The sequence below is a fragment of the Gorilla gorilla genome, chromosome 18, assembly GCF_029281585.2.
Source record: "Gorilla gorilla gorilla isolate KB3781 chromosome 18, NHGRI_mGorGor1-v2.1_pri, whole genome shotgun sequence".
NCBI lineage: Eukaryota > Metazoa > Chordata > Mammalia > Primates > Hominidae > Gorilla > Gorilla gorilla.
The window spans coordinates 36,977,020-37,000,925 of NC_073242.2; the positions used below are offsets into that span (position 1 = coordinate 36,977,020).

The 23,906-nt window shown below is 46.6% G+C and overlaps 1 protein-coding gene across 2 annotated transcripts in view; it reads left to right on the plus strand.

Annotated features, from left to right (window-relative positions):
• Positions 1 to 238: 238 nt before the first annotated feature.
• The window catches only part of ITGAM (integrin subunit alpha M), a 71,586-nt gene continuing 47,918 nt past the window's right edge, over positions 239 to 23,906 (plus strand). For both annotated transcript variants that reach the window (XM_019012856.4, XM_019012857.4), the window contains exons 1-12: positions 239 to 355; positions 1,960 to 2,065; positions 5,657 to 5,760; positions 6,073 to 6,143; positions 6,292 to 6,409; positions 9,184 to 9,314; positions 10,077 to 10,222; positions 11,562 to 11,715; positions 13,747 to 13,897; positions 14,872 to 14,945; positions 15,121 to 15,250; positions 16,167 to 16,309. In XM_019012856.4, the coding sequence (XP_018868401.3) occupies positions 328 to 355; positions 1,960 to 2,065; positions 5,657 to 5,760; positions 6,073 to 6,143; positions 6,292 to 6,409; positions 9,184 to 9,314; positions 10,077 to 10,222; positions 11,562 to 11,715; positions 13,747 to 13,897; positions 14,872 to 14,945; positions 15,121 to 15,250; positions 16,167 to 16,309 (1,356 nt within the window). In that variant the 5' untranslated portion in view covers positions 239 to 327. The remainder of the gene's footprint in view (positions 356 to 1,959; positions 2,066 to 5,656; positions 5,761 to 6,072; positions 6,144 to 6,291; positions 6,410 to 9,183; positions 9,315 to 10,076; positions 10,223 to 11,561; positions 11,716 to 13,746; positions 13,898 to 14,871; positions 14,946 to 15,120; positions 15,251 to 16,166; positions 16,310 to 23,906) is intronic.

The following is a 23,906-nucleotide window of genomic DNA, read 5'->3' on the forward strand; positions in this document are numbered from 1 at the left end:
AGTCTATTCAGCTTGTTCATATGCTTGGGCCAACCCAAGAAACAAGTGGGTGACAAATGGCACCTTTTGGATAGTGGTATTGACTTCGAAGGTTTGGGTCAGGAAGCTGGGGAGGAAGGGTGGGCAGGCTGTGGGCAGTCCTGGGCGGAAGACCAGGCAGGGCTATGTGCTCACTGAGCCTCCGCCCTCTTCCTTTGAATCTCTGATAGACTTCTGCCTCCTACTTCTCCTTTTCTGCCCTTCTTTGCTTTGGTGGCTTCCTTGTGGTTCGTCAGTGGTGCCTGCAGCCCTGGTTCACCTCCTTCCAGGTTCTGGCTCCTTCCAGCCATGGCTCTCAGAGTCCTTCTGTTAACAGGTGCATGGGGGTGGGGCGGGGGACTCTGGGTGGGGAGGAGGGGAACTTTTGGGTCTGTCATAAATAGAGGGCCCAGAATATGTAGGAGTCAGTCTGGGGAGAGGCAAAGGGGATGTGGGGAAGGAGAAAGGGTTCAAGAAGAAGCAGGGAGAACAGCTAGACCCAGACAGGCTGGCCAGGGAAGCCTGGATGAATGACCACATTCATGGACTGTGCAAGGCTGCTTGCCGGTCCCCTTGCTTCACACATGAGGAGACGGAGGCCCAGAGAGGAGAAGTGACATGGCCCAGGGTGCACAGCAGGTGTGAGACCCCTTTCCTGAGTGCTTCCTCCTGGATCCCCTCTCACCATCTCCACTTTGCCTCCGGTTCTATTTTCCAAGATCCCGGGTGCAAATGTTTGTTGAATGACTGATGAATGAAAATGATTTGAGTTTGTTACCTTTTATGCTTATATGTTGTGGAAAATGAAATTCTCCTCAAAAGGGAAGGAAATACTTGAGAGCTGCATAGGAAGGAAATTATCTAATTAAGAATGTATAGAAACTTCACTGTTGGGCAAATCATCGTTTTGACACCGGGGAAAGAAGCCATTTGAGTGCTCAGAAGGGAGGCTGGAATTCAGAGCAGGACTGGACGTGCCCCACGACGGTGGTTCTTAGGTCAGGAGTCAGCAAACAGTGGCCTGGGGGTCCGATATGGCCCACGACCTGTTTTTGCACAACCTGCCAGCTAGAGATTGAAGATGAACACTGATAATCGATTTGATGATAGGGAGCACCACCCCCAAAGAATTCTATTTGTCTCATTTGTAAACCCGTATTACAAACAAATTGTACTCAATCATTATGTTTGGAATTTCCCTAATGACAAATTTGTGGAAAAGTATTTTCTGTCTTGTTATATAAGTACTTGTACAACATATTCTATCAGCCTCTTGGTCTGCAAAACCTAAAATTTACTATCTGGCTGTTTACAGAATAAGTATGCTAATCCCTGCCCCAGGCTATCAGAGCTGGACCTGGGAGGCAGACATCTGGATGCTGGGTTAGTTAGGGTGACCGAATGGATGGGAAAGGGAATGGAGCAGGAAGACATGCTGCTATCTTTTTTTTTTTTTTTTTTTTTTTTTTGATACAGGGTCTTTCTCTGTTGCCCAGGCTGCAGTGCAGTGGCATGATCATGGTTCACTGCAGCCTTGACCTCCTGGGTTCAAGCAATCCTCCCACCTCAGCCTCCTGAGTACCACTACATCCGGCTAATTTTTTATTTTTTGTAGAGATGGGGTCTTACTGTGTTGCCTAGGCTGGTCTTAAACTCCTGAGCCCAGGTGATCCTCCCACGTCAGCCTCTTAAATTATTGGGATAACAGGCCTGAGCCACCACACCCAGCCATTGCTGTCTTTTAAATTATTATTAGTTTTTGTTTCTTTTTTTGTATTTAATTTTGAGATAGGATCTCTCTCTGTTGCTCAGGCTGGAGTGCAGTGGCACAATCAGGGCTCAAGTGATCCTCCTGCCTCAGCCCTCCAAGGTGCTAGGACTACAGCCCCTAACTGGCATGCTACTTTCCTCTGCTTGACCCTTCCCCCATTCTCCCTTTAGCCTTGACCTTATGTCATGGGTTCAACTTGGACACTGAAAACGCAATGACCTTCCAAGAGAACGCAAGGGGCTTCGGGCAGAGCGTGGTCCAGCTTCAGGGATCCAGGTGAGACCCTCAGATGGAGCCCCCTTTCTCAGTGCTTTCTCTCCAAGACTTACATACCTGAAAAAAATCAGCGATTTGAGTGATCTTTTTCAACAGATAAATCAATTCAAAATATACAACAAATTCATCTTTTGAATTTACAGTGTTCTAAATTCAAAAGATGCAAAAGGGTGTAAGAGTAAAAATCTCTTCCTTACTCCCTTCCCCTAGTTCCCTTCCCAGGAGGGACCTCACAAATGGTTTCTTGTGTGTTCCTTCGGGGAGACTCTGTGTGTACATAACACATACACGTTCCCTCCCTCAGCCAACACACCATGTGTAGTATACATTGTACTGAAATTAAGGCCTGCCTGCAGGCTGCCGCCTATTTTTGTGAATGAATTTTATTGAAAACAACTCCATCCACTTGTCACTTACTGTTTATTGCCCCTCCCTCCCTTCCTCCCTTCCTTCCTTCCTTCCTTCCTTCCTTCCTTCCTTCCTTCCTTCCTTCCTTCCTTCTTTCTTTCCTTCCTTCCTCCCTTCCTTCCTCCCTCTCTCATTCCCTGCTTCCCTCTTTCCCTCCTTCCCTCCCTTCCCTTCCTTCCTTCCTTCCTTCCTTCCTTCATTTCTTTATTTCTTTCCTTTCTGACATGGTCTTGTTCTGTCATTCAGCCTGGAGTGCACAGGTGAAATCATAGCTCACTGTAGACTCAAACTCCTGGGCTCAAGCAATCCTCCCACCTTAGCCTCCTGGGTAGCTGGGACTACAGGCATGTGCCACCACACCTGGCTAATTTTTTGATTTTTTTGTATAGACGAGGTCTCACTCTGTTGCCCAATCTGGTCTCAAACTCCTGGCCTCAAGTCATCCTCTTGCTTGGGCCTCCCAACTTGCTGGGATGATAGGTGTAAACCACTGTGCCTGGCTATGGCCACTTTTGAGCTGTAATGGCAGAATTCAGGAGCTGTGATAGAGATTGTATGGATGCTGAAGCCTAAAACATTTACCTTTACAGAAACAGTATTTGTGGAGGTGATAGTACCTTTCCAGAAGAAGGGGGCTGGTCTCTGCTCTTTGCTTTATCTCCCATAATACAGCCCAGTGATTTGAGTCCATTAATCCCATGTTATGCTTGCATTGCATGCCATAATTGGGAGATGCTATAATTTATTTTATTTTATTTTATTTTTTTAGAGACTCCCTCTGTCGCCCAGGCTGGAGTGCAGTGGCATGATCTTGGCTCACTGCAACTTCTGCCTCCTGGGTTCAATCGATTCTCCTGCCTCAGCCTCCTGAGTAGCTTGGATTGCAGGTGCCTGCCACCACGCCAGGCTAATTTTTGTATTTTTGTAGAGACAGGGTTTCACCATGTTGGCCAGGTTGGTCTCGAACTCCTGAGCTCAGGTGATCCACCTGCCTCGGCCTCCCAAAGTGCTGGGATTACAGGCTTGAGCCACCGCGCCTGGCTTGTAATCTCCTTTTACATTACATTAGATCTCTTGTTAATGAACATTTAGATTGTTCCCAAACTTTTGCTCTATGAACAATGCTGTCATTCTGCACATGTGCAAGCCTATTTGGAAGTAAAGGCTAGGACTGGGATTGCGGTATCCACGGGTGCATGAGCACGTGCAATTTTAATAGATTTTTCCAGATCACCCTCTACAGTGGTGGCAGCAATTTACACTCATACCAGAAATTCATGAAAATACCTACTTCCTCATACTCCCTCACTCATTTGCCAACTCAGTGTGCTATCAAACTTACTGATCTCTGCAGATCGAGTAGGTGAGAAGTGGTATCTTAATTTAGCTTTAAATTGCTTCTTTTTTTTATGAGAGAGGCATTTTCTGTGAACATGTTTTTCTTATCTGTTGGCCATTTTTCTTTCTTTTTTTTTACTAGTTTGTACAAGCTTTGAGTACACTGAGGAAAGTAGTCTGGGGTATGAGTTGTGAAGCTCTCTCCCTTGTGTATTATTTTTCTTTTGAGTATGCTTATGGTAGTTTATCACATACAAAAATTTATTTATGTATTTATTTATGTATTTATTTATTTATTTATTGAGACGAAGTCTCGCTTTGTCGCCCAGGCTGGAGTGCAGTGGAGTGATCTCGGCTCACTGCAACCTCTGCCTCCTGGGTTCAAGCGATTCTCCTGCCTCAGCCTCCCGAGTAGCTGGGACTACAGGTGCGTGCCACCATGCCTGGCTAAGTTTTTTGTATTTTTAGTAGAGATGGGGTTTCACCATGTTAGCCAGGATGGTCTCGATTTCCTGACCTCGTGATCCACTTGCCTCGGCCTCCCAAAGTGCAGGGATTATAGGTGTGAGCCACTGCGCCCGGCCCAGAAATTTATTGAAAATGACTGTGTGGAGGCTGGGTGCAGGGGCTCACACCTGTAATCCCAGCATTTTGGGAGGCCGAGCTGGGCTGGTCGCTGGAAGCCAGGAGTTCGAGACTACCCTGGCCAACATAAGGAAACCTCATCTCTACTAAAAATACACAAATTGGCCAAGCATGGTGGCACACACCTGTAATCCCAGCTACTCAGGAGGTTGAGACAGGAGGAATGCTTGAACCCGGGAGGCAGAGATTGCAGCAGTGAGCCGAGATTGCACCACTATACTCCAGCCTGGGTGATGGAGTGAGAATCTGTCTCAAAGAAAGAAAATAAATAAAAATAAAAATAAATAAAATGACTGTGTGGGCCGGGTCCAGTGGCTCATGCCTGTAATTCTAGCACTTTGGGAGACTGAGGTGGAAGGATTGTTTGAGCCCAGGAGGCAGAGGTTGCAGTGAGCTATGATTATGCCACTGGACTCCATCTTGGGCAACAGGGTGAGACCCTGTCTCAAAGAAAAAAAAAAAAAAGGTTGGCCTGGGACTACAGGTGTGTACCACCACACCTGGCTAATTTTTAAAAACATTTTTTGTAGAGATGGGTTCTGACTATGTTACCCGGGCTAGTTTCAAACTCCTGGCCTCAAATGATGCTCCTGCCTCAACCTCCCAAGGTGCTGGGATTAAAGGCATCAGCCATGGTGCCCAGCTTGAATTGACCTATTTTTATTTTTAAAATTTATTCATTTATTTTTTGGGACAGAGTCTTGCCCTGTCTCCCAGGCTGGAGTGCAGTGGTGCTATCTCGGCTCACTGCAACCTCTGCCTCCCGGGTTCAAGCAATTCTCTTGCCTCAGCCTCCCATTTAGCTGGGATTACAGGTACGCACCACCATGCGTGGCTAATTTTTTTGTATTTTTAGTAGAGGCGGGGTTTCACCATGTTGCCCAGGCTGATCTTGAACTCCTGAGCTCAGGCAATCCACCCCCTTGGCCTCCCAAAGTGCTAGGATTACAAGCATGAGCCACCGCGCCTGGTCCTATTTTTAAATGACTTCTGGTTTTTGTGTCATTCTTAGGAAGACCTTTTCTCATTCTGAGTCTTAACATTTTCCCATTTTTTTCTTTGCTAATTCTTCCTCCTAGTCACAGGAATTTAGGAATCCGGGTATGGGCCCTCACTTTCCTCTGGGTGGCAGAACTTCCTCTGTGGTCTCCTTCTCTCCCCACATGTCGAAGTTTTCTCTATTCCCACTTCTCCCCACAGGGTGGTGGTTGGAGCCCCCCAGGAGATAGTGGCTGCCAACCAAAGGGGCAGCCTCTACCAGTGCGACTACAGCACAGGCTCATGCGAGCCCATCCGCCTGCAGGGTGAGTCACTGCCCTGCCGGGCTGGGACTGGGATTCCCCTGTGAACACATAGGGACTTTCCAGTCACTCCTGTGTCCTGGGGATCTGTGGTGGGGACACAGGTGCCTGCCTCCGTACCCTCTCCTCTGCCTGCAGTCTCTACCCTAGACATCCCCAGGCAATCCCTCTGTGTTCCTTTCTTTCCCAAGATTTAGGATCCCCCTTCACCGTCAGACCTCCTTGTCTCCCGCATGGAGGTGACCCCTGCCCAGCTCTTCCACAGCCTTCTCTGTCCCCCCACCAGGGTGACCATGCCCATATCTGTCCCCGCAGTCCCCGTGGAGGCCGTGAACATGTCCCTGGGCCTGTCCCTGGCAGCCACCACCAGCCCCCCCCAGCTGCTGGTGAGTGGGGCTGGATCAGAGGAGCATCCTAATGGGGGTGTTTGGGGGCCCACGCATGGTGGGGCTGGGGGTCTTGTGGAGGGTGGAGGTGCTGGGGTACAAGGACAGGAAGCAGGGGCAGCCCCTTCCACTGGCTCCTGTCCCCTAGGCCTGTGGTCCCACCGTGCACCAGACTTGCAGTGAGAACACGTATGTGAAAGGGCTCTGCTTCCTGTTTGGATCCAACCTACGGCAGCAGCCCCAGAAGTTCCCAGAGGCCCTCCGAGGTGGGTTGCCTTTGGCAGAGGGAACAGATGCGCAGCAAAAGACCAGGGGAGGGGGCAGGACTGAGGTGACGTCTGCTCAAGGTCTGGGCTCTCGGTGCAGAAGAGTGGGGGAACTGGGTCCCATTAGAGTCAGAAGCTAGGGAGGTGCTAGGGTCTTGTACTTTAGGAAAACGCCTTGGCTAGGCACAGTAGCTCATACCTGCAATCCCAAAGCTTTGGGAGCCCAGGAGTTTGAGATCAGCCCGGGCAATGTAGTGAGACCCTGTCTCTAAAAAAAAAAAAAAAAAAAAAATTAGCTGAGTGTGGTGATGAGCACCTGTAGTCTTAGCTATTTGGAGGCCAAGGTGGGAAGATTGCTTGAGGCCACAAGTTCAAGACAAGCCTGGGCAACGTAGGGAGATCCCTGTCTCTACAAAAAAAAAAAAAAAAAAAAATTAGCCAGGCATGGTGGCGTGTGCCTGTGGTCTTAGCTATTCAGGAGGCCTCCCAAAGTGCTGGGGTTACAGGCATGAGCCACTGTGCCCTGCCAGTCTTTCTAAAATACAAAACAAATAATCTCACTTCCTTTTCTAAGAACCTTCTGTGGCTCCCCATTGCCTACAGATAAAGTCGAGCTCCTTATTGGAGTAGAAAGGCCCTTGCCCGCTGCTCTTTGCTTGATGCCACCGCTGTGTCTCCATCGCCATCACATACGTTTGTCCCTGTAGTGCTGTTTCCATCAAACGGCATTCCTGGATTCTGCCAGAATCCTTTTGAGGCCCTTGTCCCATGTATCAGTAGGAGTCTCAACTGGGACCAAAAGCACATTCCAGTAATGTAACTGCCCAAGGGGTTCACCTTGCCTGCTGCCTAGACAGAGCCGATTCATCAAGACAGCAGAATTGCAATAGAGAAAGAATAATTCACACAGAGCCAGCTATGCAGGGGACCAGAGTTTTATTATCACTCGAATCAGTCTGCTCGAGCATTTGGGGGCAGAGTTTTTGAGGATAACTTGGTAGGTCGCGGGGGAAGCCAGTGAGCTGGGAGTGCTGATTGGTCAGGGATGAAATCATCAGGAGTCGGAGCTGTCTTCTTGCGTTCAGTTGGTTCCTGGGTGGGGGCCGCAAGATTGGATGAACCAGTTTATTGATCTGGGCAGTGCCAGCTGATCCATCAAGTGCAAGGTCTGCAAAATATCTCAAGCACTGATTTTAGGAGCAGTTTAGGGAGGGTCAGAATCTTGTAGCCTCCAGCTGCATGACTCCTAAATCATAATTTCTCATCTTGTGGCTAACGTTAGTCCTACAAAGGCAACCTAGTCCCCAGGCAAGAAGGAGGTCTGCTTTGGGAAAGGGCTGTTACGATCTTTGTTTAAACTATAAACTATAAACTAAGTGTCTCCCAAAGTTAGCTCAGCCTACACCCAGGAATGAACACGGACAGCTTGGAGGTTAGAAGCAAGATGGAATCAGTTAAGTTAGATCTCTTTCACTGTCTCAGTCATAATTTTGCAAAGGCGGTTTCAGTAAGATTTATTTACAAAGAGGGGGGTTTATTTATAAAGGGAGTAATTATAAAGCTGTGACAGGCCTAAGGGAGCCATCAGGGACTTTCCAAGCCCTGGGCAAGCAGGTCTGTTGCCATCCCTGGGTTTATGGGTTGAGGAGAGGGAGAGCTCACCAGGGTCTGGAGAGAGTCATGTGGAGCTGGCTTCCTTCTGAGGAACAGTTGGTCTTTTGTGAAGGACATAGCTGTCCCCAAGCAACCTCAATGGGAGAACACCCGGACCTCACTGCCCTCCTCCCTCTAATCTTCTGTTGAGCCCCCTCATCTGCCAAATCCAATGGGAATCCAGAGGGCAACAGAGTCCTGGTGATGGGGTCCCTGCAGGTTGACCTCCCGGGCCACAGAGCTGAGCGGCAATGGGTAGAAAGTGGATTTGGGGATGGGGCAGAAGGCAGAGGAGCACATTCCACATCACTTTATATGTGTGTGCCATTCCCTTTTCTAGAATCTACTCCTTTTGTATATCTGGCAAATCCTTCCTTCCTTCCTTCCTCCTTTGCTTTCCTTTCCTTTCCTTTCCTTTCCTTTCCTTTTCTTCCTTTCTTCCTTTTCTTCGAAGTCTTGCTCTGTGACCCAGGCTGGAGTGCAGTGGTGCGATCTCAGCTACTTTTTGTATTTTTAATAGAGATAGGGTTTCACCATGTCAGCCAGGCTGGTCTCAAACTCCTGATCTCAAGTGATCCACCTGCCTCAGCCTCCCAAAGTGCTGGGATTACAGGTGTGAGCCACCTCGCCCAGCTGGGCAAATTATTTCCTGTTCTTCAAGATCCAGTCAAACATCACCACATTCCCTGATTCCCTTGGGCAGAATTAACGAAAATTTTCCATACCACTTTGTCCTTGTTTATTTACTTATTTATTTATTTTTAAGAGACAGGGTCTTTCTCTGTGGTCCAGGCTGGAGTGCAATGGCGTGATCATAGCTCACTGAAGCCTCAACCTTTTGGGCTGAAGTGATCCCCCACCCTCAGCCTCCTGAGTAGCTGGGACTACAGGCATGTGCCAACATGCCTGGCTAATTTTTAACGTGTGTATATATATATATATACACACACGTTAAAAATTATATATATATTATACATAATTTGTATATATATTTAACATCTATATTTTTTATAGAGACGGGGTCCTATATTCTCATTGTTCAGCAGAGGGCTGACATGCAAAAAAACCCAAAACACCAAGTGTCAAATTACTTGATTCATACTCTTTTCCCCCTTCCCCAGGGTGTCCTCAAGAGGATAGTGACATTGCCTTCTTGATTGATGGCTCTGGTAGCATCAACCCATATGACTTTCGGCGGATGAAGGAGTTTGTCTCAACTGTGATGGAGCAATTAAAAAAGTCCAAAACCTTGGTGAGGGCCCATGGGTAGGTTAGGGAAGAGCCCACACGGGGCTGGAAGATACATGGCAACCGGGCCACCATGTTCTCCTCCCAGTTCAACTGCAGACATTGCCAAATTGACGATCGATTATGGTTTGCCTTCCTGAGTCTCTTTTCTGCTCTGTTGGATGCAGCCTCAGCATTCTTTCAGCCTTTTATAAAGCGGGCAGCTCTAATTGTTAAGGTTGGCATGGGAGATGAAGCCCACGTGTCATTGCTGGCTGAGTTCTATTTTCATTTTTATTTCTTATTTTTTTGAGACAGAATCTCACTCTTTCGCTCAGGCTGGAGTGCAGTGGTGTGATCTTGGCTCACTGCAACCTCCGCCTCCCGGGTTCAAGCAATTCTCTTGCCTCAGCCTCCCGAGTGGCGGGGATTACAGGCGCATGCCACCACGCCTGGCTAGTTTTTGTATTTTTGGTAGAGACGGGGTTTCACCATTTTGGCCAGGCTGGTCTCGAACTCCTGACCTCAGGTGATCCACCCGCCTCGGCTTCCCAAAGTGCTGGGATTACAGGTGTGAGCCACTGCTCCCGGCCGCTGGCCGTGTTCTAGTATTGAGGAGAGATGGGAGCTGCTGGCAGCTCTCCGTCCTGGTGAGGCAGGGGATTAGGGGCAGCGCAGAGGAGGAATTTGGAGAGTGGAGTGTTTAAGATCTTCGTGGAGCTTGCTGGGAGATGTCTGAGGGGTGGGGGCACCTTCTCCAGCATCACACCAGCCGCCCCCTCCGCAGTTCTCTTTGATGCAGTACTCTGAAGAATTCTGGATTCACTTTACCTTCAAAGAGTTCCAGAACAACCCTAACCCGAGATCACTGGTGAAGCCAATAACGCAGCTGCTTGGGCGGACACACACGGCCACGGGCATCCGCAAAGTGGTGTAAGCTTCCCCTTTTCACTTAGGATGGAGGGAGGAGGAGACACTTTTAGCTGGGCTTTGATGGATGAAGGGAGCCGTTCAGACAGGGGTGGTAGAGGATGCTTCCCCACCGGCAGAGGTGGGGAGGCTGTGCGTGGTGTGTTCATCAAAGGACAAGTCGTGAGTGAAAGGTGGGAGTGGAGTGGGGAAGTGAGGGAAAGGTGTCTGGAGGGAAGCTACAAAGATCAGCTCAGGCCAGGGAGCCAAAGGCAGCTTTACAGCCCGTGGTGAGATATCTCCATGTCTCATTTTGGGAAGTTCACTCTGATTTTGAGGTGGGTGTAGAGGCAAGGATGGGGTTGGGACAGAAGTACAAGAAGCACTGGAGAGTCCTAGAGGGGCTGGGGAGCTGGTGCAGTGCTCTGGGAGAGGTTTCCTGAAGGCCAATTAAGTATATATATATATATATATATGTATATATTTATTTATTTATTTTTTGAGACAGAGTCTCACTCTGTCACCCAGGCTGGAGTGCAGTGGCCTGATCTCGGCTCACTGCAACCTCCACCTCCCGGGTTCAAGCAATTCTCCTGCCTCAGCCTCCTGAGTAGCTGGGATTACATGCGTCCACCACCACCATCAGCTAATTTTTGTATTTTTAGTAGAGACAGGGTTTCACCATGTTGACCAGGCTGGTCTTGAACTCCTGACCTCAGGTGATTCACCCGACTTGGCTTCCCATAGTGCTGGGATTACAGGTGTCAGCCATAAATATATATATTTTTAAAATTCAAAAGTAATAATACTCAGTTAAAAAACCCAGATTATGCGAAAGTATAAAAACAAAAACCGTGAAGGCTTCCTTTCCCTTCCCTGCTGCTTTTCCAGGTCTCGGGGCAGTTGCATCTCAGTGCTAAGTCTCAGGGGAGACGGAGCCCCTCCGAGACCTCGCCTAGCTGTATCTGTGTCTGGGACTCTGCTGACATTTCCTTTCTGACGTTAATAGCATCTCTGGCTAGGTGCGGGGGCCCATACCAGTAATGTCGGCACTTTAGGAGGCCGAGGTGGGAGGATACCTTGAGGCCAGGAGTTCGAGACCAATTGACAACATAGTGAGACTCTATCTCTAAAAAGATAAAAAAATAAACCAAGTGTGGTGGTACATGCCTGTAGTCCCAGCTACTCAGGAGGCTGAGGCAGGAGAATCACTTGAGCCTGGGAGTTCAAGTCTGCAATGAGCTATGATTGTGTCTCTGCACTCCAGCCTGGATAACAGAGTGAGTGTCTATTTCTTAAAAAAAAAAAAAATTAGCGTGTCATCTACTTGCATTTGACTTTGTCCCTCCTGTTTCCTGCACAGACGAGAGCTGTTTAACATCACCAACGGAGCCCGAAAGAATGCCTTTAAGATCCTAGTTGTCATCACGGATGGAGAAAAGTTTGGCGATCCCTTGGGATATGAGGACGTCATCCCTGAGGCAGACAGAGAGGGAGTCATTCGCTACGTCATTGGGGTAGGGAATGCAGCTCTCAGGTTGATGCTTCTGTGGAGGGTTTCTATGTGGATCCATCCTCCCTTCAATTTGCAAATATTATTAAAATCAAAGTGACATGAGAGCTAATGCTAGCTCATATACACCGTATCAGCTATCTGTTGCCACATCAATGCTGTGTAATAAACTATCCCAAAATTCAGCAGCTTAAAATAATAAGTAAGCGTGTGGGTCAGCCTGCCAAGAGTTCTGGTCTCAATGGCCTTCCTCACTGTCATTAGCTACAGGTTGGCAGGCTGCTCTGCTGATCTTGGCCAGGCTGTCTCTGTTTCTGAGGGTTGCCAGCTATGTCATCTGCTGGACCAGATGGCCTTGGGTGGAACCGCTGGGGTGACTTGGCCCTTTGGCAACCTGGCTCTCATTCTCCAGGGCTAGCCTGGACATGTCCTCATGGTGAAGGCAGGGGAGCAAGAGAACAGTGGAGATGTTGCAAGTGCTTTTTCACGCCTCTGCATCATGTTTGATAACATCCATGGGTGTCACGAGCAGTGCAAGGTTAGCGATAACCAGGTCCATGCAGGTTTGTGTTTTTCCACAACATCTTTCGCTGATGCTATTTCAATCACAAACGCCACAAACTGCATGGAATTCCCAAGGAGGCAGTTCTTCTTAGTGCATCCTGTTCCCTCAGACACTCTGGCTCAAGCCACCCACAAGTCAGTCAATATTGCAAACCATATATAATAGTATACTTAATCAATATGTAAGTTATAGGTTAAACATTCCACAGCAAACAAAGTAACATTTAACATCAGAAGAAAAAGAAAGAAGAGAAAGGATGAATGACAAGGACTCCTGGTCTGGGCCCAAGGGTCCTGGTCCTGTTAGTCTTGCAAGGCAGAGTCTTTGATGCGACGGAGCCCTCGGCAGCAAATGCCAGGCTCTCCTCATGAGCTACTGCGAGGTGTGAGTTCCAACGGCTGCTTTGAGCTGCTGAAGGCCTGATCTCTTCTAGTCACAGAGCTGTCTGGTGAGAACAGACAGAGAAGAATGTGCTTGTTTGCATCCATATCTGGTTGGATGTAGTCTTTATTTGTTTATTTTATTTATTTATATTTATTTATTTATTTATTTTGAGACTGAGTCTTGCTTTATCGCTCAGGCTGGAGTGCAGTGGCATGATCTTGGCTCACTGCAACCTCCACCTCCCGAGTTCAAGCAGTTCTTGTGCCTCAGCCTCCTGAGTAGCTGGGACTACAGGCATGCACCACCATGCCTGGCTAATTTTTTTTTTTGTATTGTTAGTAGAGATGGGGTTTCACCATGTTGGCCAGGTTGTTCTTGAACTCCTGACCTCAAGTGATCTGCCCGCCTTGGCCTTCCAAAGTGTGGGATTATAGGCATGAGCCACTGCACCTGGCCTATTTTAAAAATTTGTTTAAAACAACCTTATCCTTGTTGGCAAAGTGCCCTGTGAAATATAGAATGGAGCCTTTTTCTAAGATGGAGTCAGTTATGTCAAGGGTGCTCTGTATACAATGGGCTAAAGCAAGACTCATGCCTGAGCCCAGAGGCAATGAAGGGGGCAGATGACTCCACCAAGAGCAGGAGGGCACAGCAGAGTGCTGGGGGAAAGGGCTTGGATACAGGAAGAGGCAAGGAGTCAGGATCATCAGTGTAATCAAACTACTACAGCACCTGCATGACACAGAAAGCAATATCACCATGGATACATGCCTTGGCATGTAGGACATACCTTCATATAAAGAAAAAGGCTCCCCTTCCTCTAGGGGGAGGTCAGCTCCATACCAGGAGACGTGGCACAGCAGATGGATCAGCAGCCGGGTTTCTGCCCCAACTTGCTTCCTTGGCACAGTGCCTTGTGCAGTGTACAACCTGCCCAACTATACCTGGCAACCCTGTCCCAGGGACCTTCTGATGCATTTCCTCACTTGATAAATAATGGTTCAGACTAGTTTCCTGCAGAATTGTCTTTGCCAGATGATACTGCTAGCCTCAGACCATGATTTGGCCTCTGTTCCTTGGTAACAGGTGGGAGATGCTTTCCGCAGTGAGAAATCCCGCCAAGAGCTTAATACCATCGCATCCAAGCCGCCTCGTGATCACGTGTTCCAGGTGAATAACTTCGAGGCTCTGAAGACCATTCAGAACCAGCTTCGGGAGAAGATCTTTGCGATCGAGGGTGAGTCAGGCATCTGTGTTCCCAGAGCAGCTCCAGAGGCAGCCCCCCACCCCGGAACACATAGTCCCCTCTAGAATCCAGACCTTCCTAACCCTTGGTATCCCCCAGCATCAACTCTCTCCACTTCCTTCAGCTCCCAGTCCCAGCCTCACTTGGTCAATTCCTTTGAAGTCAAAGAATCCATACTTTTATCTGTAATTTTGCAAATCTTGGCTATAGGCTGGTAAATTGGAGTATGGGGGAGTCAAATCCCACCCAGTATTTTAACAAAAATTTGGATGTGTTGCCAGCCGTCGTCTGTTTGGTTCTCTGTTGTATCCCAATTGCCTAGAATAGTGCCTGGTACTCAGAAGGTGCTCAATAAATGTTTGTTGAATAAAAGGAATTTAGAAATTGGGGGATTTCATATACAGTCTGGGTTTATGGCTTATCTTGAAAAGCTGGAAGATTAGACACCTTGAAGACCGCATTCCCACTTGGCAGGATGTTGCTGGAAGTGAATGGCTGCCATCCTTCTAAGAGGGACGTATGCTGTCCAGCTTGACACAGATCCTGTCGGAGTCTCCTTTGTCTGTGGCCACCAGAGCACTTGGGTTTTCAGTACCTGTTCTAGGTTCTTCTGCTTTCTTTTCTTTTCTTTTTATTTTTTTTTTGAGACTGAGTCTTGCTCTGTTGCCCAGGCTGGAGTGCAGTGGTGCGATCTTGGCTCACTGCAACCTCTGCCTCCCAGGTTCAAGTGATTCTCCTGCCTCAGCCTCCCGAGTAGCTGGGATTACAGGCGCATACCACCACGCCCAGCTAATTTTTGTATTTTTAGTAGAGACGGGGTTTCACCATGTTCGCCAGACTGGTCTCTAACTCCTGACCTCAAGTGATCTGCCCATCTCAGGCTCTCAAAATGTTGGGATTACAGGCGTGAGCCACCATGCCCGGCCTTCTGCTTTCTTTAATGTAGAAACTTCTCCTCTTTACAGGTACTCAGACAGGAAGTAGCAGCTCCTTTGAGCATGAGATGTCTCAGGAAGGCTTCAGCGCTGCCATCACCTCTGTAAGTGGCCCTTCATTAAATTGCAGGGGTGGGGCAGGGGGTAGCAAGAAGAGATAGGAGAGATGTAGGGGTTTGGAGACTCTTCTCTGTGATAGATACTTGGGAAGTAGCTCTGTGAGGGACAGCAGTTGTCCCTTCTTCCTTCCTCATCAACCCTGTTCTACACCTTTCCCAGAATGGCCCCTTGCTGAGCACTGTGGGGAGCTACGACTGGGCTGGTGGAGTCTTTCTATATACATCAAACGAGAAAAGCACCTTCATCAACATGACCAGAGTGGATTCAGACATGAATGATGCTTACTTGGGTAAGTGGGGAGGGCAAGGGTTACTCTAAGAAGGGGTCAGGATTTGGCATAAGTCAACTAGCATAGATGTCCGGGTCTTGAATGAATGGGACACATATGTATGGGATACCAGCTATGAGTCTCTTGGGATAGCTTTAAAGACAGAAACTTCAAATTTTTTTTTTGAGGTGGAGTTTCTTTCTTGTCGCCCAGGCTGTAGTGCAATGGCACTCGGCTCACTACAACCTCTGCCTCCTGCGCTCAAGCGATTCTCCTACCTCAGTCTCCTGAGTAGCTGGTATTACAAGAATGCACCACCACCCCTGGCTAATTTTTTTTTTTTTTCGAAATGGGGTTTCGCTCTTGTTGCCCAGGCTGGAGTGCAATGGCGTGATCTTGGCTCACCACAACCTCCACCTCCCAGGTTCAAGCGATTCTCCTGCCTCAGCCTCCTGAGTAGCTGGAATTGCAGGCATGTGCCACCACGCCCGGCTAATTTTGTATTTTTAGTAGAGATGGGATTTCTCCATGTTGGTCAGGCTGGTCGCGAACTCCCAACCTCAGGTGATCCACCTGCCTCAGCCTCCCAAAGTGCTGGAATTACAGGCGTGAGCCACTGTGCCTGGTCTTTTTTTGTATTTTCAGTAGAGACCGGGTTTCACCATGTTGGCCAGGCTGGTCTGGAACTCCTGACCTCAGGTGATCCGCCTGTCTCAGACTCCCAAAGTGCTGGGATTATAGGTGTGAGCCACCGCACCTGGCCAGAAACTTCTAAATTGAATTGTAATTATGTTCATAAAGAGAAATATAGTGTAGGGATCAGTTACCCCAACACAGCAAGCGTGGGGCTGCCCCAGTGCCCATACTCAAGGGGTGGGTCTGCATGGTGGAGGAGGGGGCAGGGAATGCACTTCATCTCTCAGACCCCCACCTTCAGGTTATGCTGCTGCCATCATCTTACGGAACCGGGTGCAAAGCCTGGTTCTGGGGGCACCTCGATATCAGCACATCGGCCTGGTAGCGATGTTCAGGCAGAACACTGGCATGTGGGAGTCCAACGCTAATGTCAAGGGCACCCAGGTGAGTGCGGTTTGTGGAGCATGAATGTGCAAACAGAGGCGCCCTGGGGGCTTAGAGATTCCAGGAGGGGCATTCAGATGACATGCATGGCCCTCTTGTAAAGGAGCCTTTGGGGGCTGTGAGCTGGGGAGCTGTGGGATCAGCTTAGCATTTGTGAATGCTGTGTCCTCAGCTTTTTTAACAATGATAAATAACAATGCTTGCCTGTACAGAGCTCTCTATGGGTCTTTCTATGCTCAGAGCTGGTATTCAACCCGTATATAACCAGGATAGCCATGTTAGTTAATAAAATATTGAAACAATTCTGTATTCATTGATAAATGGTGGATTCCCCCTCACCCATGCACTCTGGTGCTTCCCCAGTCTCTGTGGGCTTCCCCATGATCCAGCAACTATGAGGTCAGGCAGGACACTTCACACACCCTCTAGGATCTGCTCCAGCCACGCCCCTGCTCAGTACCTGTGCAGCTCCAGCTGTTCATTATTTTGAATATCACCCCTGCAGAAGCAGCATGGTCACATATTATGTGGGAACTAGTGAGTGAGGCAAAACTCTCTAGTCAAAATCATTCTTGCAAATTCCTGAAATAGGACTGCACCCATGATATGGTGCCTATAGTTCTTTATTTTATTTTTATTTTATTATACTTTAAGTTCTAGGGTACATGTGCACAACATGCAGGTTTGTTACATATGTATACATGTGCCATGTTGGTGTGTTGCACCCATTAACTCGTCATTTACATTAGGTATATCTGCTAATGCTATCCCTCCCCTCTCCCTCCACCCTACGACGGGCCCCGGTGTGTGATGTTCCCTACCCGGTGTCCAAGTGTTCTCATTGTTCAATTCCCACCTATGAATGAGAACATTTGGTGTTTGGTTTTCTGTGCTTGCAACAGTTTGCTCAGAATGATGGTTTCCAGCTTCATCCATGTCCCTACAAAGGACATGAACTCATCCTTTTTTATGGCTGCATAGTATTCCGTGGTGTATATGTGCCACATTTTCTTAATCCAGTCTATCATTGATGGACATTTGGGTTGGTTCCAAGTCTTTGCTATTGTGAATAATGCCGCAATAAACATATGTGTGCATGTGCCTTTATAGCAGCATGATTTATAATCCTTTGGATATATACCCAGTAATGGGATGGCTGGGTCAAATGGTATTTCTAGTTCTAGATCCTTGAGGAATCGCCACACTGTCTTCCACAATGGTTGAACTAGTTTACAGTCCCACCAACAGTGTAAAAGTGTTCCTATTTCTCCACATCCTCTCCAGCACGTGTTGTTTCCTGACTTTTTAATGATCACCATTCTAACTGGTGTGAGATAGTATCTCACTGTGATTTTGATTTGCATTTCTCTGATGGCCAGTGATGATGAGCATTTTTTCATGTGTCTTTTCACTGCATAAATGTCTTCTTTTGAGAAGTGTCTGTTCATATCCTTTGCCCAGTTTTTGATGGGGTTGTTTGATTTTTTCTTGTAAATTTGTTTAAGTTCTTTGTAGATTCTGGATATTAGCCATTTGTCAGATGGGTAGATTGTAAAAATTTTCTCCCATTCTGTAAGTTGCCTGTTCACTCTGATGGTAGTTTCTTTTGCTGTGCAGAAGCTCTTTAGTTTAATTAGATCCCATTTGTCAATTTTGGCTTTCGTTGCCATTGCTTTTGGTGTTTTAGTCATGAAGTCCTTGACCATGCCTATGTCCTGAGTGGTATTGCCTAGGTTTCCTTCTAGGGTTTTTATGGTTTTAGGTCTAACATTTAAGTCTTTAATCCATCTTGAATTAATTTTTGTATAAGGTGTAACGAAGGGATCCAGTTTCAGCTTTCTACATATGGCTAGCCAGTTTTCCCAGCACCATTATTAAATAGGGAATCCTTTCCCCATTTCTTGTTTTTGTCAGGTTTGTCAAAGATCAGATGGTTGTAGATGTGTGGTATTATTTCTGAGGGCTCTGTTCTGTTCCATTGGTCTATATTTCTGTTTTGGTACCAGTACCATGCTGTTTTGGTTACTGTAGTCTTGTAATATAGTTTGAAGTCAGGTAGCGTGATGCCTCCAGCTTTGTTCCTTTGGCTTAGGATTGACTTGGCAATGTGGGCTCTTTTTTGGTTCCATATGAACTTTAAAGTAGCTTTTTCCAATTCTGTGAAGAAAGTCGTTGGTAGCTTGATGGGGAAGGCATTGAATCTATGAATTATGTTGGGCAGTATGGCCATTTTCACGATATTGATTCTTCCTATCCATGAGCATGGAATGTTCTTCCATTTGTTTGTGTCCTCTTTTATTTCATTGAGCAGTGGTTTGTAGTTCTCCTTGAAGAGGTCCTTCACATCTCTTGTAAGTTGGATTCCTAGGTATTTTATTCTCTTTGAAGCAATCATGAATGGGAGTTCACTCATGATTTAGCTCTCTGTTTGTCTGTTATTGGTGTATAGGAACGCTTGTGATTTTTGCACACTGATTTTATATCCTGAGACTTTGCTGAAGTTGCTTATCAGCTTAAGGACATTTTGGGTTGAGACAATAGGGTTTTCTAAATATACAATCATGTCATCTGCAAACAGGGACAATATGAATACCCTTTATTTCTTTCTCCTGCCTGATTGCCCTGGCCAGAACTTCCAACACTATGTTGAATAGGAGTGGTGAGAGAGGGCATCTCTCTCATGTGCCAGTTTTCAAAGGGAATGCTTCCAGTTTTTGCCCATTCAGTATGATATTGGCTGCGGGTTTGTCATAAATAGCTCTTATTAGTTTGAGATACGTCCCATCAATACCTAGTTTATTGAGAATTTTCAGCATGAAGCGCTGTTGAATTTTGTTAAAGGCCTTTTCTGCATCTATTGAGATAATCACGTGGTTTTTGTCTTTGGTTCTGTTTATACGATGGATTATGTTTATTGATTTGCGTATGTTGATCCAGCCTTGCATCCCAGGGATGAAGCCCACTTGATCATGGTGGATAAGCTTTTTGATGTGCTGCTGGATTCAGTTTGCCAGTATTTTATTGAGGATTTCTGCGTCGATGTTCATCAGGGATATTGGTCTAAAATTCTCCTTTTTTTGTTGTGTCTCTTCCAGGCTTTGGTATCAGGATGATGCTGGCCTCAAAAAATGAGTTAGGGAGGATTCCCTCTTTTTCTATTGATTTGAATAGTTCAGAAGGAATGGTATCAGCTCCTCTCTGTACCTCTGGTAGAATTCAGCTGTGAATCCGCCTGGTCCTGGACTTTTTTTTGGTTGGTAGGCTATTAATTATTGCCTCAATTTCAGAGCCTGCTATTGGTCTATTCAGAGATTCAACTTCTTCCTGGTTTAGTCTTGGGAGGGTGTATGTGTCCAGGAACTTATCCATTTCTTCTAGATTTTCTAGTTTATTTGTGTAGAGGTGTTTATAGTATTCTCTGATGGTAGTTTGTATTTCTGTGGGATTGGTGGTGATATCCCCTTTCTCATTTTGTATTGCGTCTATTTGATTCTTCTCTCTTTTCTTCTTTATTAGTCTTGCTAGCGGTCTATCAGTTTTGTTGATCTTTCCAAAAAACCAGCTCCTGGATTCATTAATTTTTTGAAGGGTTTTTTGTGTCTCTATTTCCTTCAGTTCTGCTCTGATCTTAGTTATTTCTTGCCTTCTGCTAGCTTTTGAATGTGTTTGCTCTTGCTTCTCTAGTTCTTTTAATTGTGATTTTAGGGTGTCAATTTTAGATCTTTCCTGGTTTCTCTTGTGGGCATTTAGTGCTATAAATTTCCCTCTACACACTGCTTTAAATGTGTCTCAGGATTCTGGTATGTTGTGTCTTTGTTCTCATTGGTTTCAAAGAACATCTTTATTTCTGCCTTCATTTTGTTATGTATCCAGTAGTCATTCAGGAGCAGGTTGTTCAGTTTCCATGTAGTTGAGCGGTTTTGAGTGAGTTTCTTAACCCTGAGTTCTAGTTTGATTGCACTGTGGTCTGAGAGACAGTTTGTTATAATTTCTGTTCTTTTACATTTGCTGAGGAGTGCTTTACTTCCAACTATGTGGTCAGTTTTGGAATAGGTGTGGTGTGGTGTTGAAAAGAATGTATATTCTGTTGATTTGGGTTGGAGAGTTTTGTAGATGTCTATTAGGTCCGCTTGGTGCAGAGCTGAGTTCCATTCCTGGATATCCTTGTTAACTTTCTGTCTCGTTGATCTATCTAATGTTGACAGTGGGGTGTTAAAGTCTCCCATTATTATTGTGTGGGAGTCTAAGTCTCTTTGTAGGTCACTAAGGACTTGCTTTATGAATCTGGGTGCTCCTGTACTGGGTGCATATATACTTAGGATTGTTGGCTCTTCTTGTTGAATTGATCCGTTTACCATTATGTAATGGCCTTCTTTGTCTCTTTGATCTTTGTTGGTTTAAAGACTGTTTTATCCGAGACTAGGATTGCAACCCCTGTTTTTTTTTTGTTTTCCATTTGCTTGGTAGATCTTCCTCCATCCCTTTATTTTGAGCCTATGTGTGTCTCTGCACGTGAGATGGGTTTCCTGAATACAGCACACTGATGGGTCTTGACTCTTTATCCAATTTGCCAGTCTGTGCCTTTTAATTGGAGCATTGAGCCCATTTACATTTAAGGTTAGTATTGTTATGTGTGAATTAGATCCTGTCATTATGATGTTAGCTGGTTATTTTGCTCGTTAGTTGATGCAGTTTCTTCCTAACATCGGTGGTCTTTACAATTTGGTATGTTTTTGCAGTGGCTGGTACTGGTTTTTCCTTTCCATGTTTAGTGCTTCCTTCAGGAGCTCTTGTAAGGCAGGCCTGGTGGTGACAAAATCTCTCAGCATTTGCTTGTCTGTAAAGTATTTTATTTCTCCTTCACTTATGAAGCTTAGTTTGGCTGGATATGAATTTCTGGGTTGAAAATTCTTTTCTCTAAGAATGTTGAATATTGGCCCCCACTCTCTTCTGGCTTGTAGGGTTTCTGCTGAGAGATCAGCTGCTAGTCTGATGGGCTTCCCTTTGTGGGTAACCTGACCTTTCTCTCTGGCTGCCCTTAACATTTTTTCCTCCATTTCAACTTTGGTGAATCTGACAATTATGTGTCTTGGAGTTGCTCTTCTTGAGGAGTATCTTTGTGGTGTTCTCTGTATTTCCTGAATTTGAATGTTGGCCTGTCTTGCTAGATTGGGGAAGTTCTCCTGGATAATACCCTGAAGAGTGTTTTCCAACTTGGTTCCATTCGCCCTGTCACTTTCAGGTACACCAATCAGACGTAGATTTGGTCTTTTCACATAGTCCCATATTTCTTGGAGGCTTTGTTCATTTCTTTTTACTCTTTTTTTCTCTGAACTTCTCTTCTTGCTTCATTTCATTCATTTGATCTTCAATCACTGATACCCTTTATCCACTTGATTGAATTGGCTACTGAAGCTTGTGCATGCATCACGTAATTTTCATGCCATGGTTTTCAGCTCCATGAGGTCATTTAAGGTCTTCTCTATGCTGTTTATTCTAGTTATCCATTCGTCTAATCTTTTTTCAAGGTTTTTAGCTTCTTTGTGATGGGTTCGAACATCCTCCTTTAGCTCGGAGAAGTTTGTTATTACCGATCATCTGAAGCCTTCTCCTCTCAACTCGTTAAAGTCATTCTCCGTCCAGCTTTGTTCCGTTGCTGGTGAGGAGCTGCGCTCCTTTGGAGGAGAAGAGGCACTCTGATTTTTAAAATTTTCAGCTTTTCTGCTCTGGTTTCTCCCCATCTTTGTGGTTTTATCTACCTTTGGTCTTTGATGATGGTGACATACAGATGGGGTTTTGGTGTGGATATCCTTTCTGTTTGTTAGTTTTCCTTCTAACAGTCAGGACCATCAGCTGCAGGTCTGTTGGAGTTTGCCGGAGTTCCACTCCAGACCCTGTTTTCCTGAGTTTCACCATTGGAGGCTGCAGAACAGCAAATATTGCAAAACGGCAAATGTTGCTGCCTGATTCTTCCTCTGGAAGCTTCGTTGCAGAGGGGCACCCAGCCGTATGAGGTGTAAGTCGGCTCCTACTGGGAGGTGCCCCCCAGTTAGGCTACTTGGGGGTCAGGGACCCACTTGAGGAGGCAGCCTGTTCTCAGTTCCAAGCTGCATGCTGGGAGAACCACTACTCTCTTCAAAGCTGTCAGACAGGGACATTTAAGTCTGCAGAAGTTTCTGCTGCCTTTTGTTCAGCTATGCCTTGCCCCCAGAGGTGGAGTCTACAGAGGCAGGCAGGCTTCCTTGAGCTGCAGTGGGCTCCACCCAGTTCGAACTTCCTGGCCGCTTTGTTTACCTACTCAAGCCTCAGCAATGGTGGACACCCCTCCCCCAGCCTCACTGCCACCTTGCAGCTTGATCTCAAACTGCTGTGCTAGCAGTGAGCAAGGCTCTGTGGGCGTGGGACCCTCTGAGCCAGGCGCGGGATATAATCTCCTGGTGTGCCATTTGCTAAGACCATTGGAAAAGTGCAGTATTAGGGTGGGAGTGTCCCAATTTTCCACTTACTCTCTGTCACGGCTTCCCTTGGCTAGGAAAGGGAATTCCCCAACCCCTTGCACTTCCCAGGTGAGGCGATGCCCCACCCTGCTTTGGCTCATACTCTGTGGGCTGCACCCACTCTCCTACAAGCCCCAGTGAGATGAACCCAGTACCTCAGTTGGAAAAGCAGAAATCACTCGTCTTCTGCGTCGCTCACGCTGGGAGCTGTAGACTGGAGCTGTTCCTATTCAGCCATCTTGGAACCTCCTCTGCCTATAGTTCTTTAAAAAAAAAAATTTCAGGCAGGGCATGTTGGCTCATGCCTGTAATACCAGTGTAGCAGGACAAGCTGCATACAAAACCCCTCAGACACCGAGTTAAAGAAGGAAGGGCTTTATTCAGCCAGGAGCTACAGCAAGACTCATGTCTCCAAAAACTGAGCTCCCTGAGTGAGCAATTCCTGTCCTTTTAAGGGGTTAAAACTCTAAACGGGTCCATGTGAGGGGGTCGTGATCGATTGAGCAAGCAGGAGGTACGTGACTGAGGGCTGCATACGGAACAGAACAGGACAGAGATTTTCACAATGCTTTTCCATACCATATCTGGAATCTATAGATAACATAACTGGTTAGGTCATGAGTTGATCTTTAACCAGACCCAGGGTGCAGCGCCGGGCTGTCTGCCTGTGGATTTAATTTCTGCCTTTTAGTTTTTACTTCTTTCTTTGGAGGCAGAAATTGGGCATAAGACAACATGAGGGGTGGTCTCCTCCCTTACCAGCACTTTGGAAGGCTGAGGCAGGTGGATCATCTGAGGTCAGGAGTTTGAGATGAGCCTGGCCAATATGGTGAAACTCTGTCTCTACTAAAAATAAAAAATATAAAAAAAAAATAGCCAAGCGTGGTGGCGTGTGCCTGTAATCCCAGCTACTCGGGAGGCTGAGGCAGAAGAATCACTTGAACCCGGGAGGCGGAGGTTGCAGTGAGCTGGGATTGTGCCACTGCACTCCAGCCTGGATGACAGGGCGAGACTTCATCTCAATTAAAAAAAAATTTTCAAGTTTTAGATTTGGGGTACATGTATAGGCTTGTTACATGCATACATTGCATGTTGCTGAG